We start from the raw sequence: 16,081 nt of genomic DNA, 5'->3' as shown, positions 1-16,081 counted from the left end.
TAGTCGAATTTCCATTTCCATTCTTGACGCGTGTCGTCCGATATTAAATCCCCGAATCTTTTTATGAGTCGATTTGATTCGATTTAATCTCCCGAAGTTGTGGGACCTGTTACAACTTGATGCCATCGAGCTCCAGGCGCAAGAGTATCTCGATCCCAAATGTCGATAATTGAACCTTTCTGTCCCAATCGTCGTCGAAATATAATGAGTAAAATATAATTCCATGTCCAATTTCGTGCTAAATGCAGTAGTTTAATATCGTGCGTTCGTGATATCGTTTTTTACCCTCCGAAAAAAGTCGCGAAAAACAGTTTAGCGTGTCACTGCAGATATTCGTTCACGACGAATATTCTCGAACGCGAGTGCCGCACAGCGGATGAATCTTACCATTTCGAATAATCAGATTACGCTTGAAACAGTTATTATAACGAATCCTTTTTTAGAAAACGTTCAATCCTTTTTTAGATATCATTTCTTTTTAAATCACCCCGATCCTGTTTTCCCCACATTCTAATTGCGGGATTGGTCAATCGGATGACGAACGGGGCCGACTCGAAAATTGTCGATTCATTTTACCAAAAAGCTGAAAGCGACGGTAACGTATCGGCTTGGCGAAACCGCAGATTCGATTGACCGGTTTGCCGTCCGTTTCCAATTCGCCACGCTGAATACCGACCTGCTGATCTTACTCGGTATTAGAATCCAATCGCATTTAGACAACGATAAGATAATCGACTGTAACGGAACATGCGCTGCGTCGACGACGGAATGATTAATGCCATTAACGTTGAATTCATCTGGAATAGCAAGCGGAATAGCGTCCAAATGAAATTCCAGACACTCCATTGCGTGGCTCGCATCTTTCAATCCGCTTGCAGTCTACGACTGTACGTGCAGATTTTAATGACTGTCCTTAATTGGAGCAAAATTGCTGCTCTAATGGCTGGTCAAGAATGAGTTAGAGAAAGACAGACAGAGAGAGAGAGAGAGAGAGGGGGGGGAGGGTGTGCTGTATAATACACACTTCTAAGCTCACAATGTAATTAAAAACCAACGTACTAAACCACACTTGTGTATTCTAATAGGAGCTGATCCCATCTCCGGAATCGCCAAACCGCTTTTTGTTGACCTTGCTCGAAAGTCTTTGTAAAAGGTGGTACTATTGATCTTTTCCTTCCCGTTGTTTTAGTATGATCATGATAATCCTTTAAATGCACTGAGAAACCCATTTAGTCGAACCAATTAATTTCTCGTTTGGATGTGGATAAACAAATCTTTAGTTAATGCAATAAAATAATCTAGTTAAAGCAAAACATTTGGTTATTTTGATAAACAAGTTGATCAGATGTCAATGTTTATCAGAAACAAATAAAATGTTACAATTATCAAAATTTTGCTTTAACTAAATTATTTTATTGCATCAACCAAGGATTTGTTTGCTCATATCCCCAAACAAGAAACTAATTAACTTAACTAAATGGGTTTCTCAGAGTGATGGTGCTATAAGATCGAAATAAAATACGAAACGAGTTCCATACGAGACATGCTGTAAAATCGTGATGTTTGCGCGCATGCGAATACAACTAAATCTATTATACATCTCGAACAAATCTGTTTTTATGCCATTTTCAATATTAAGTGTCTAAAAGAAATACGATTCAGTAATCAGAGATAACGCATAATAATAATTAATATTATAATGTAATAATATTGTAATAATATAATTATTGTTATCAATAATAATAACCCGTAACAACAATAGTAATAATAATAATAATAATGATGATGATGATACTAATCTAATTAAGTACGTGATAATGTAATATACGATTATATATAATAACGAAATGAAAATATGTCTGTCGCAAACGCCGAAGAAGCAAGTATTGTAGTACTTATCGTGCATACAGATATTCGAAAGAAATCAATTCTAATTTGCAGCTATGACAAATGTTAAGTCTGGTAGCTCGTCTCGTACGACGGATCACTATTATAGAAACGGTGCAATATGCGACATCCGATGATTACACGCCCGCCACAGACCGGTCTTCGGGGATACGAATAACCACTGCATCGCGCGGGATGTACTCAAAATGCATCGTCGTACGTTACTTGAACGTTCGCGCACGCGGCGACCGAAATTGGGTCGCCGCGATGCGGTGCGATGCGCCACGATCTAACCCTTTGATGTAGCGCGGCGTGTACACTCGTTTATTCGCGGTGGCGCGCGGTGAATGCGGCATACGTTTCTACGCCACGCGATGGTATCAACCGCACCGATCTTTGCCAGGCTAGAAATGCTTCTTATGGCGGAAACGCTGGGGTGCCGAGATTATCACTTCATACATTCTGGCAGTTATCGTTTACGCCGAGATATCCGAGAAATTTTAGGACATTCGTGGCAGCGGATATTAAAAGGATTTTTTTAAAGTTTTTTCATTTCGCGGCTTTCTTTTCTCGCATATTCAGTATTAGGTAAAGATAAGTATAGATGTAATAGGGATGTTCCAATATTTTGATATACATAATTTATATTTTTAATATTTGAATTTTTGACATTTCATTAAAAAATAAAAATAAAAATTTAATAATTAGATAAAAATAATTTATTATAAGTAAGAATAAATAGATATAATAGAGAGGTTCGATATCTTGATATGATTTATGTTTTTACTATTAAAATTTTCAACATTTTATTAAAAAATAAAATTGTAATGATAGAAATTAAAGCGTTGCAGCATGTGAAGGACAGTCGTACAAAATATTTTCAAACTCCGGCTGCGAACCGGAGGCAAACATATCAAAGGATTCCGGCATCCTTGGGGTACTCCGTGGAAAGTGGTGTAGAAAAAGCTTCCGTGTTCCTTGCACACTTATTACAGTATTCATGTTACAGACATATATTTACCGTAATACGACATTACCGCGCATCGCGCGTCATAATGAAATTAGAGTAGTTATGCTCGAATATAACGTTGAACGTGACGAGACGGGCAAAGTAAAGCAGACAATTAAAAACGCATACACCAGCCGCTCGGTAGTTTGAAAATGAGAGTTTAATACGGTCCACTGGTCTATGCACGTGCCTAGATTAAATATATTTCAAATTCATGGCAGCAATTACGTTATTAAAACGCCGTTTATATACATATTAACTGTCATTCCTGGTTCGGTTCCAACCACAAATATTTCCGAATACTTTCAGTATCGAAGAAAATTTATTCCTTTGCGCGATAGCTTCGTAACGCACGTGAGCCTTTAAGTTCACCGTGTCACTTGACCCAGAAATTCATATCGAAAGCATCGAAATCGATATCCTACGGAAATAGATGCGAAGAAGCGTCGCGAATAATTGGATGTCGATAAATTGCTAATGGACGAACGAGGGAGACGATAATATAAAAGTCGACTATATAAACGGATTCTTTTTTTTTTTCACTGATGACCTTGTCGGATAGGAATTGCAGCATCCGTGGGAAGGTCAGGATAAAATTAGCATGTGGAGGTTACATATGAATGCAGAGACCTCGACCGTGCTCATGAAATAATCGTTTGAATGAACATGGGTAAACCTATATCTCGAATCCCACACGTTTCTCTCTCTCTCTCTCTCTCTCTCTCTCTGGGCAAATATATAAGCTATAAAGTGCATATTTTAAAAGCAAAGACATGCTGTCAAATTAATTGGAAGTTTGTCGTCGTCGTTTAGATAGCAACTATATTTTTCACAAACAAATGTACATATATATCGAATATGAAGACTTATGAATTTTTGCTATCAAATCGTCTTTCTTCAGATGATATATATCATAAGTAAATGTACATACTTATTGCGCTCGAGTTTGCCGCAGTTAGATCAAGAGAGGAAGGTAGAGGCGAGAATAAAAAACCCAGTGGTAGAAAACCGGAGGCAGTTTTGTGGCTAGAGGGAAGAATGAATGAGAGGAGAAAGAAGCGACAGCTAGACGTGTATGAAAGGCCTCTTCACAAGAACTCGCAAATATTTTTGCATCCTGGATGAAAACTCGCGTAAACCGACACGAAGTGCTTGCCCGTCCCGTTCTGCTTCATATTGGAAGAACGTAAGAGGATCCTCCCAGTATGAGCTCCGCATGAAAACGCGTCGCTTACCTAGCTTGCTCTCTTCCGGCAGTTTGCATGCGGAACGCTGTTCCGTTATTTCTTCTCTCTCTCTCTCTCTCTCTCTATCTATCTATCTATCTCTATCTCTTTTCGTTTTTAATTCCTGAAAGTTAGCGAGCGTACTGTTGCCGTGAAGCACGTACAAGTGGGACAAACATGGCGAACAACTCCTGTAGGTATCTGCAGGGCCCGATACAGGTCGAGTCTAGTCGATAAAGCTGCTTCCGCTCGTCCTTTCCCTCTTTCTCTTTCCGCTGTCTCCGTCTTCTTCTTGTCTCCAGCCTCTTCCAAAGCCGCAGTCCGCGGTTTACTGCTGCCGAAGAAATTTTTATCGAACTTTATGCTCGCCTCGTGAAATCTGAATGAGTGCTGAGTGACTCGCGAGATGACTGTCAGGTGACAGTTGATTGCTCGGAAACCAGCCGATATGAAATTTATGAGAAAAGAAAATGAACGTACACCAAAGCTAATTTATAAGGCATGCCGAGCTTAATGGTATAAGACAGGATATTAGTTGGAGAATTTATATGTTTTAACTTTCCATCAGATGCACATCCTGTTGCTTTGTCAAGCTCTCTACTGAATATTGATCGCAAGACTAAAAGTTATCTCGTAGTTTACAGGTCGTGCTAACCAGCACTACATGAGATGCTTCTTTTGAAAGTGATATACGCGGCAGGAGAAATAGTATGAATTTCAATGAGGCAACAACAAGATGCGATTATAAACTTTTTGTTTTGAAAACTTTATTTTAAAGCAGCGATTTTTTACAAACTGTCGACATCACCGTTTTTAAAATAGATAGTTTAACTAATGCAGCAAAAGATCGTTATTTTAAATAGTAATTCACATATACAAAAATCATCACGGTACGAATTTGGGCTAATGGGAATAAATCTAATTATATTCAATAACTTTGATACTTAATAAGCATCTTTATAAGAATATTAATAATTAGATGTTAATGAAAATCTCTTAAATCTGTGAATAATTTATTACGAAAAATATTACCTCAGCCTGAATAAAATCCACTTTGATCGAATATAGGATTTTTTTATTTAATTATAAATTAATTATTAATTATAAAATTTTATTTAATTATATTATAAAGAATTCATTTAATGACACAGTTAAATATACGAAATTTCTATGAGCAATAAATCAACTAAATTGCAGAAATCTATTCCTTATGTCACTGCAGTTGACAAAATCCTGATATACATATATCAAGATTAAAACGATATGATCGTATCTGTACAATTGAAAAATTTGGAATTGATTTATCGATGTGTAAATTGTACACTCACTGAGTCGTGAGTTAATTATTACGACACGCTCTTCTCTCGAGCTATTCTATATACATTTACATATGTATATATACATATATAGTAATGAGTGTACATGAAGTTTATATGGTTCAGATCGGTACACGGCGTCTTGTCGGTTGTGGTGTACCATATACATCAATATATCATTTCCTCTCACAGCATCCCAAGAGTATAATTGAAACAGAATAGATCCCCTTTCGAAGCAACAGTGAATCGTCCCTGTCTAGTTTCTCTCTGTCGATTTTCGCCCTCCAGACCTTCATCCCTGCAGTAATCGGCAATGTATGCGATATATAGAATTATTATTTTTAGAAATTTAATATCTATGTACCTTACGTGCACGCGGATACATGTATCTATTTTAATGGTCTGCAGTATATACGTCATAAATCATAAATTAAACGTTAATTAGGGTAACGCGACCATTCAGAATCGTGTCAAATGTAACAATGCCATTGAAGATCGCAAATTGTCTGCATTGAGCTCTTCGTATCTGATTTCAATCAACGATATCATTGCACCATGTAACAATTGAGCGCATTTATAATCAATTACACGTTCGAAGTCTCCAATTAATAACACTTTATTTACAATGTATTATTCGATGTCATATAATCGTCTAAAATTGCAAATATTCGTGCCTCTTTCTATATTGTCAAATTTCATCACAATATCCCTTTTCTAAGTTTTTTAAAACTTTTTTAAAAATATACAATCGCACTAGTTGAATTGTTTGTACACGAGTGACAATCAACAAAACGCAAATATCATAGCAATGTGACCACAATGTCGTTACGTTATTATATTGAACGCGTTAGTGTGTGAATGAACCTTTATGCACTGCGCATGTCGTACGCAACGCACGTGTCGCAGTCGACGGTTTGCCGGCGAGTGCAATCCCTCGTCATGACCTAGGTAGTCGATCAATAGCCATGGTGAAAAGTCCGTTGGGTGAAAATAGTGGAACCCCATCACATTGTTCGAGGAGGAAAAGAACGCGCTTAAAAGCGGACGAATTTACTAAACAACATACAAAGGAACTTGTGTAACGAAACAGAGGCAGAGCGCGAAGGGATGAATTATGTTTACCAAGTTGTAATTCCCATTTTACACAAATAATTTTACACTAGTAGTTGAGTTCCGCGGATGAGCATTTTGTTGCGAGTTTGCTGGCGCGAGAGCTCTTGTAAGACGCGTCAAGTAAATGAGGATAATGCGAATATGGTGAGCGTTTATAATAGAATTTTTTTTTCAATAAATTTTAATTAGTTTTATACGAAAAGAAGAAATAGGTTTTGCTGAAGTATCTAAAAATTTAGTAGATGTATGTAGATATCTGAAAATAATTTTGTTGGATCATAAAAATTATATAGACATTGCTGTAAAAAGTTTTAACATTCAAGCAACCAATTTGAGCGACCAAAAAATTATTTTGATGATTCGGACAAAATTATTTTTAGGTCTACAGCTAGCTAAAATGTTTAGATACTTCAGCAAAATCGTTTTTTTTCCATATAACAAATCTGAATTAAGAGACTAAAGAAGAATATATATGTCAATATAATAGTCAAATTGAAAGAAACACATATACACGGAGCACTTGACCTATATACGCGTTTCACCCTCGCTTCCTTTATCGACAACAATCATCCCTTTATCGCAACGTAGGCTACAATGCCTCGCTTCCCACGTCGATCTCGAATACTACACTGTATTTGCCCGATTCCTTTTTCGATCGTATTTTCATCGGCGCGTACATTTCGCATACATTTTGTGCAACTACGAGCCAGATGAAAAAGCTCAGATGCATCGAAACGATAGTTCGACAACGGGTGGCTTTATGCACGGTACAGATGTAGCAGTGATTCACGCATACATCTCATAGGGGCGTTACAAAAGAGAAAAAAGTACGAGCACCGGAGAGAGAGAGAGAGAGAGAGAGAGAGAGAAGCTTGAACTTTTTGGGCATTCTCGCGGCTGAAAGCAAGCTTATTCATATGTAAGGAAATATGTACATCCGCTCGACTTTGCCGGCGATATTCGACCGGAGGTCTACGGTTACGCGCTGCGAGAATACATTTTAAAGCACGCAATTGACAAGGTACATCGAAAAATCTCCCAATCTTTCCGCGGGATTTGATTTTTATTGAATTCAATAAGATTGGAATTGACAAGCGTTCGTAGCGCTCATGTTATTTATATATCATTCGCTTATAGTTTATATATTTTGAACCGATAAAACTGGATAGTTCAGATAAATAATTACTTCTGCAGTTCTTTCAACTTTTTATTATTTTTATCGAGTTTCGCAATCAAAGTTGGAAAGATAAGGTATTCGTAGAATTGCTTTATTTTTTACGCTGTGTACATTCTATAGATTAAAAAATGGTTGCAGTTAAATTTTTTTTTAAAAAAGATATCTCTCTCGAAATGTTGGAAACAATAATATAGGAAACAAAATACTTAGGTGCAAAAATACTATTTCGCTTTGTCCAATCATTCAGATGGCAGGGAGGAGTGATGTTATTTGTGTTTCATGCATATTTTCATGAGTCGGTCATAATGTCTTTTTGATGTGCATCCCGCACATATTTCTTCGATATATATAGTTTCGCGAACAATTACAATTTAAATCTTTTTTTTTCACATAATAATAACGGATAAAATATTGGGATGATGGAATAATAACGTGAACGACTGAGATATAGGCTGAAAATTATGTAGGGAGGACTGAAGAAAGAGATTGAAAATATTGTCCGGAAGATAAAAAAAAGTAATGGGGAACGAAGGCAGAACTTGCTGTCAAATTGTTCAGCGATATCGCGACTGCATTGTGGATTTTCATGCTTCCGTTGTGAAATCTTTTTTATTTCAATTGCCTCGAAATATTTCGCGTGTAAAATGAAGATAAGTAATGGTATTAAAACAGCACAGCAGCAGAATAAAATTTCTTTAAATAAGTAATTGTGTGTGTATATACATATATACAGGATGAAACTTAAAAAACGCCCACGAACCGTATAGCGCTATTCTTGATAAAAACAACCGAGTCTGTTACAATTTTCGCAATAGTTAACGAGGTATTAGTTTCTATTGCCGAATAAACGAGTGAAATCGACGCACAAGACAACTTTTGATATTTTTCAATGTTCTTTATGAAATATTTTAAAGATAAACTCTTATATAAATTTTTTAAGGCTGTCATATGCGTCGATTTTAGAGATTCTATTTATTGGGCAATTAAAACAAAATTGCGAAAATTGCAAAATGGTTCATAAGTTTTAAATTCAATTTTTTAAGAGTAGCTACATGATTCATTAACGCTTTTTAAGTTACACCCTGTATACATATAAAACAAATATACACATATTACATTATATTACATCATAATATACAATATACGTATATAACATACACAATAGTTACAAATCTACAAATACATACAAATACATAGAATAAATAAGGAAAATTCGAGAAAGAGATGAATGTTTGAAACTCTGATAAAAAGAGGCGAGTAAATACGATGCCTACTAAACTAATAAGTCTAATTGAGGGCGCCACGAAGGAGAAAGGATTTATCGTTCTGCGTCGTGCGCGCCCGCTAATCCATTTCCGACGAATTATGCAACGCCAAGTTACAGTCGGCCGAAAGGATTCCATCGTGCCCGTCTTCGCTTCCATGAATTAACAAACGCGAAATATAAGGGAACGCCAGCTATGACGAAAATATCATGTGATGTCTCATTTCCTCATTAATGAGAGCACAATTATACAATCATCGATCCGAGACGTTATTTTAATTGTATCCGTTCTACTACATTCGCTTTCAGTTAGTAATTGAAATTCCTCTCTTCGCGATAAAACAGTCGATGGAATTTATAATGAGCGAGATATGGAAAGTATGAGATACAGATGTGCGATATCGCGACAAACTTTAATAGATAGAAAATGATCGATCGATTTATTATTAGAAGAAGGAATGATAAGAAATAGGTGTGATGAATAAGTGTTTTCCGCATTTGTTAACCGGCGTCTGATATACAAATAAATGCCATTACAACATATCTTACCAGTCGAAGAAATTCCACAGGCACGCGAACATGTTGGCTGTACGTTTCCCACATGGAATGACACCCTCGCGCGTTTCTTGCACTTTTCTGTGTGAATTCTTCCAAAGCGATCACGATTGTAGGTCGGTGAAAATCCTGTTTTTTTTTTTACATTTTCACACGTATAATCAAGTTTACCATCGATCGCGCATTCAGGGGACTCGCTCTAGCTTTTCTCTCCGTTTTCTGATCGGCATCAAGCGGCGCGTTCGAGCGTTATCCGTTAGTTTCAACGAGTAACAAGGTTGCAATGTCATATTTAAGCTGACTGATTACACTCTCAAAGTTCGCGCGGTCCATCGGTCGATATATGTACTTCCAAAGTAGTAGAATCCGGCGGAAATTTGGTCAACCGTTTGCTTTAGCGATCTGCCAATATTAAAACGATATAATGAATAATAAAGCAGCGCGCGGGAGGCTTGTCGCGTAACGTTACACGTGTCGCGACGTGTACACGTTGTGTTTCTGTGAGCTTCGAATTCGCCCTCACCATGAAACCCGTGGCAATTAATCGGCTAATTCTAAAGCGGAATAGCAAATTACCTGTCGCGCGGAAATGTCGTTTGCCTCACAGCGGGACGTGCAATCCCGTATTAATACAAACAGCCCCGCGGGAAAATGACGTACATACATTCTTGCTGCAATTTCCCTCGTGATATTTTGCAAAAATAATCCCACGGGCGCGGAGAAAACTCGTACAAGTTCCTGTGAAAAGGATCGCCGGATGTAACGTTATCGTCAAATGTTGCCAGAGAGATACATTTATATGTACTCGGTTCTGTGAAAGGAAAACGCACGACCGATCGTGAAAAGTTGGGAAACGAATTAAAAGTGAAGTCTGCCCCGTGTCGCCGCCGGTGATAACCACTTCGGAAACTCGCGTAAACTTGTTATACAGAGTCTATCACCGTTTATCGAAGGTTGCATGCATTTGTGAAAATAAAGGTGCACCGCGCAGCAGCCGTCTCGTCTACGTCGCTCCGGAGAATTTAAATTTATGATGTATGTCTCCGCGCGCGTATGCGTACATAGTACTTAAATTTTCCCGAAAATGAGCGTCTTCGACTCGGATTCGACGGGCTCGACGAGGAGAATCCTCGTCGGAGCGATAAATCGATCATAAACTCATTTAAACGGTCGACGATGTGCACCAAGACATATTAAAAGCTGTGTGACGAGTTTTCCCGCAGCTACGCTGCAAACTACTCGATGCTAGTGTCGATGTTCATTAAATTTTGATGTAGCGTGTAATAACAGCGGAGTAATAAAAAAATTCATCGAATAATTGAATCTTTCGTTTTATCTATTGCAATTCTCGTTGATTTACAATGGAGAAAATTGACTTCTTCGCGTAAAATTTTCTCTTCTTTTCGATGGGAAATAAAATATTTCCTTCTACATATATCTCTGGAGATATAGAAACGATACTGAAACGCGATACAGAAGAAATCTGCTCTTGTATATTCTTTATCTTTCCCTTAAACGCGTATAAAATACACACGTGCGACACTGAAAATTACGTCAAAATTATGAGCGATCTCCGATAGATAAAATACTATATTCTATATACTCGGCACAATATCGCCAGTAATTTGACGATCCTTGTTAACGGATAAAAAAAGAAGGGAGAAGTACTATCTTCCCATCGCATTATCGCCTCTGCAAGGGACGTAATGTATTCGGCAGCGTGTAAAGCGTGCATCGAAAACAGAGTTGCCGGAGTTGCTAGTCGAATACATGAATAATCAGGTCCCACTACGTGCACAACTAACGCTCTCGGTAACCACGTCGGTTTTTATCAAAAGGTTGTTCATCGTACACTACGAGAAGCGAGTATTTCTTAGAGTTTTTTCTTTTTCATGCAAAATATAAATTCCCGTCGTCCAATTACTTTCGCTCGTGGGAGCGTAACCCGCATCGTTTGGATTGCGCTGATTTTTTAATAGCTTCCCCGTGTAATCTCTTTAACCTTTTAGATAATCTTTAAAAAGATGGTTATATATACTTATATATATTATGTATACATATATAAATATATAAAGCGAGCATGATAATGACAAACATAATGTTTTTTACTAAGCTTATTATTCCGTCGGTCGGGAAAAATTGATGTAGAAATTATCATTTTGTTTGACTTAATGAACAAGAATTTTCAATGTTGCGCAAATAAAATCCTGATGCTATATAAATACATCTCTCTCGTTTCTTTTCTCTGGAATAAAAAAAAAATAAAGTAGCGCCGATACAAGTAAAAAACAACCACGCTTAAATACCACATCGATTTGAACCCTATCTTCCTCAAACGAGCAAACCCTATTCCGTTTTTGCCATGTCACACGTTTCGCAACCGTCGCATCGGCGAAACCGTAAATACGTGGTTTCACTCGGACTATTTTCTTGATTAAAACATCGATCGAGACACACGGCCAGCGCCGTGACACGAGCAAATTCGACAGCTCCGTTCGAATTATCAAATCGCAGATAGGCGTTCAGTAACGTTCGAATAAAATCAACGAATTGTCGAATCAATTTGACGCGAATGCGGAAACAATGAAGCTACGCTCGACGAGGTGTATTTAATGATAAAACGCATTAGTCGCGGGCGTATCGTGCGATTATTCCAACCCGTTCTCTATTATATCTCACGCCCCTCAACCCTCAATCCTCGTCGCAGGATATTTTCAATCCGCTTCGAGGGATGAAAGTATCTCGATTGGCAAATAAACGCGCAACGAGAGAAAAGATGAGGCTTTTGAGAGATTTTTTGCATTTTTGATAGAATTCCTTCCGCGTACGACCGCGTCGAATTAATACGCCCTAGCGACACGCGTTTTGAATATGGTGGTCTGAATATTGCAGACCTTCATTTCAACGAAGGCCAATTGTTCGTCGACTTCCACGAGTCCGTTCGCACCGCCCTTGGCCTTCCACGATCAACCCTTTCCGAACTATCGCGTACGTTGCCCTTCCGGATGAACTTTCGGAGCAAAAATCGAAGCGAGACTCCTCGCGATGTAAACGTTCATGCAAAATTTTTTATGACGGCCCGAGCGATTTTTCTGCGAATTTCGAGAGGGTCTTCGTGGACGATAAATAAAAAAAAATTAATTTTTCAAACGTATATGACTATCATCGATAAATGTCTATGATTAGGTGCTTTCTATTTGCTGACACAAGTCGAAGTGTCGTTCTATCTTTATTACTCACTGAAGTGAAGAAGGCTAGAATGATGCTTGTGTGGACTCGTGTCACCAAACGAAAAGCACCCAACGATTCGTTGCTATTTTTTGTTGGATTCTTAATGGTAGAATTTGCTACAAATTGTTTTCGCGAACACAATGCGAACATCTTCTGAAAGATTATTACCGGTAATAAAAATCGTAATATATACGTGGATAATATATAGAATGCTATTAAGATGTACATTATCACCGCACATTTAGTAAACGATCCGTTCAATTCCACGTTTTATTTCGCAAATGGCGAACTTAAATTGGACATTAAAAGGAAATCGGACAATTAAATTTAGCTCGAAGTATACGTGTGATACCAAAATATTAAGAAATATTTCATTGACGAGGAGCAATGCCACGGGTCCATGGGGACGATTTTCATGTTTAATCGGTGCGATGAGAAATTCCCCTCTAACTTGTATCTGGAGATCGAGCGCGGGACACTCGCGAATGATTATCAGCCCGGAAGACGATTCCCCTGGGCCGACCGGTGGACCGGTGGATCACGTGCTGGGTGTCGCGGGGCGACGTCCGCTACACCACCACTTCCACGATGCCGGCGAGATGGCGAGGCTCGTCTGGCCGATCGCGCGCGCGAGACAGACGGCTCACGGCAGTCGATCGCCCTCGCCGAGGTCACGGGAGGACGCGCCGGAAGCGGCGCGCGGCAATTATTATCATCGATTGTTATCACTATCCCGGCATCAACTTGGGTGACAACGGCGGCGTGCCTGCGGGCTCGCACTGCTCGCAGTCGCGAAGGACAGGGCGGCGAGGAAAGCGAGGGCCACGCCACGCCGTGCCGTGCCGGAGATACTCTGTTCCGGAGTACGCCGTGCGACCGTGCCGGGCTATCCCGGTGAGAAGGGGCGAGAATTCTGGGGTTACCCGACTCGTAGCGCGGCGAGGGCCCAACTGGCATGCGCCTTTGCCACCCTCCCTCTCGCGCTCCCGTACACTTCCGCCACCGCCACCGCCGTCGCTGCCGCCACCGCTGCCGCCGCCGCCCCTCGCCACGTTCGTCGAGCTGCTACCACCCCAGTGCGTTCTCTTCGTCGGTATACTATGGTCGGGATGGAGGAGAAGGGGAGGATACAGCGCCACGGCTTTCGCTCTCTCAGTTTTTCTCTGTTCCGATCACCCCTGCCGCCACCGAGCGCGAGCGGGTGCGCGTGTGCATCCCCTCCCCCCGGGAATCGCCGACGGCGCATTGTCCTTATGAAGGTTTTCGCGAAGGCATCTTCCGCGATACGTGCATCTACCCTATGATAACGGGTTATCTTGTAGTTTTAAGAGGGATATGTGAATATATGTATAATGTCTTAGAACATTTTCTCAAAGATGATGGATGTATATCAGGAAAGATTCTAGTGAAAGATTTTTTCACGTTTCACTTTGCATAATTATAAATAGCATGTTTCTCTTACAAAAATAAATAATTTTTGCGCATTATCTCGTGCGTAAAACAATATCTTTATATCTTATAATCAAGATGGACAAAATTGATAAAAAGACTGAATCGTATTTTAATCAAAGATATTGATTTCATTCGTTATTCTTTCTTTTTGTTAATATAATTTAAAATAAAAACATTTTTTACGAATTATATATTTAAATAATACTTTATCAATGTAATAATTTAAAATCAAAGTACAGGACTCTCAGAATTTTAAAAAACAATACAGAGATGTGAAGGGCACATAAGAGTCAACGTAATTAAGCATATATATAAGTTCTATAATATATGTAGTTCTGTAATATATTAAATGTATAAAAATTCGATAAAATACGTATTACATGTTTCAAATTTGTTGGCATGTAGTAAGTATTTTATCGAATTTTTATATATAATACATTTAATATATTACATTATAGAACTTATATACATGCTTAATTACGTTGACTCTTATGTGCCCTTCACGTCTCTGTATTGTAATAATTTAAATAATAATTTAATATTTTCTATCTTTTCATATTAAAGCTGAAAAAAAATTTCGTTTGCGGCGCGCCAATGCCCCTCCCTCAACAAATTTTTGTCGATGGTAATAATTAAAAAATATAAAAAGATAACAACGTTATCTGCGAGGATCATCGAGCACATCTACAATATAATCAGAAATGATTAATTACGGGAAACGCGAAGTACTTCTTGTAGAAATCGTGCAGTACTTAGAAACGAAAATTGCATTCCACGACTCGACCATAATTAGGATAGTTAGTTTTTCGCCTCTGACTCCGCCGGTGCCAGCGAGCTCACTTTATTATCATCACGTTGTTGAGCGACGAAGCTAAGCCGCTATGAAGAAGTATTAAAGGGGACCTTTCGGGAATATCATCAGTAATCTTCTTTAGGCGACATCTCCTATGTTTTGTCCGACCGAGCTCGATGGGAACGAAGTTTCGGCTCTGAATGAACAGCGAGCAGTGTGACCTATAAACACGCGTGTGCAAAGCGATACGTTTCACATTGAACAAAGATTGCGCACGAGTGCGATGTCACAGGAAAGTATCTACTATCGGTGAAGAGTTCACTATAGGCACCGAATGGCATTCGCCAGATGGGCTCTCGATATCACAGTATTCATTCCCTTCGGCTTCGGGATCCATGTAGATATACAGAGTGAAGAAAAAGTGTCAGGACTTCGAAATATACATATCAACGACGAAACATTTTTGAAAAAATTTTCAAGTAAAAACTTCGAGAGTAGAATGTAATACACTTACCGCATTTTTTATTTTATAATATATTTTTTGTGAAATATAACGTTATCGAGATATTTTTTATATTTTCTTTATATTCTTTATATTATAATTTGACAATTTTCCTCGAATCTTTTTGCACATAAAAGTATTTAAATAGAGTCATAAAAAGTTCAGTACTTGCGAAAAGATAATTCGTATTTTATTGTGACGTAAAATAAAATTTAAATAAAAAGATTTTAGAACGAAGCGTAATGTATGTAATAAATATTTTATAACATGCGTTTTTATGAGATACTCTTCGTCGAATTTTTTTAATGAAATCGCAATATTTTTGACATAATTCTTTGATAACTTCGCATTTAAAGATATTAATAAGAAAAAAGATATTAGTAAAAAAATAATTACAAAATATTTAATATTTAATTTTAAATTATTGGAAATAAAATGAAACATCAAAATAATTATTTTGATTTTTACTTTTATGCATATAATGATAAGTTAATGGAAAAATTGCATTTAAGAAAAAAATTTGTAACTTGCAACGGTTGTGCGTATTTATTTTGAA

At 38.1% G+C, this 16,081-nt stretch overlaps 1 protein-coding gene across 3 annotated transcripts in view; it reads right to left on the bottom strand.

The window, feature by feature from the left end:
• Window positions 1–16,081, bottom strand: part of LOC108758801 (uncharacterized) — a 107,161-nt gene that overhangs the window by 66,875 nt on the left and 24,205 nt on the right. Inside the window, exon 1 of one of the 3 annotated variants that reach the window (XM_018503933.1) lies at window positions 9,542–9,934. The exons of the other annotated variants lie outside the window; for them this stretch is intronic. Within the exon in view, the coding sequence (XP_018359435.1) occupies window positions 9,542–9,573 (32 nt within the window). The 5' untranslated portion in view covers window positions 9,574–9,934. Of the gene's footprint in view, window positions 1–9,541; window positions 9,935–16,081 lie in introns of those variants that run through there. 3 annotated transcript variants of the gene reach the window in all.

Source organism: Trachymyrmex cornetzi, unplaced genomic scaffold (assembly GCF_001594075.2).
Source record: "Trachymyrmex cornetzi isolate Tcor2-1 unplaced genomic scaffold, Tcor1.1 scaffold16, whole genome shotgun sequence".
Taxonomy (NCBI): domain Eukaryota; kingdom Metazoa; phylum Arthropoda; class Insecta; order Hymenoptera; family Formicidae; genus Trachymyrmex; species Trachymyrmex cornetzi.
This window is presented reverse-complemented; position numbering and strand designations above follow the sequence as displayed.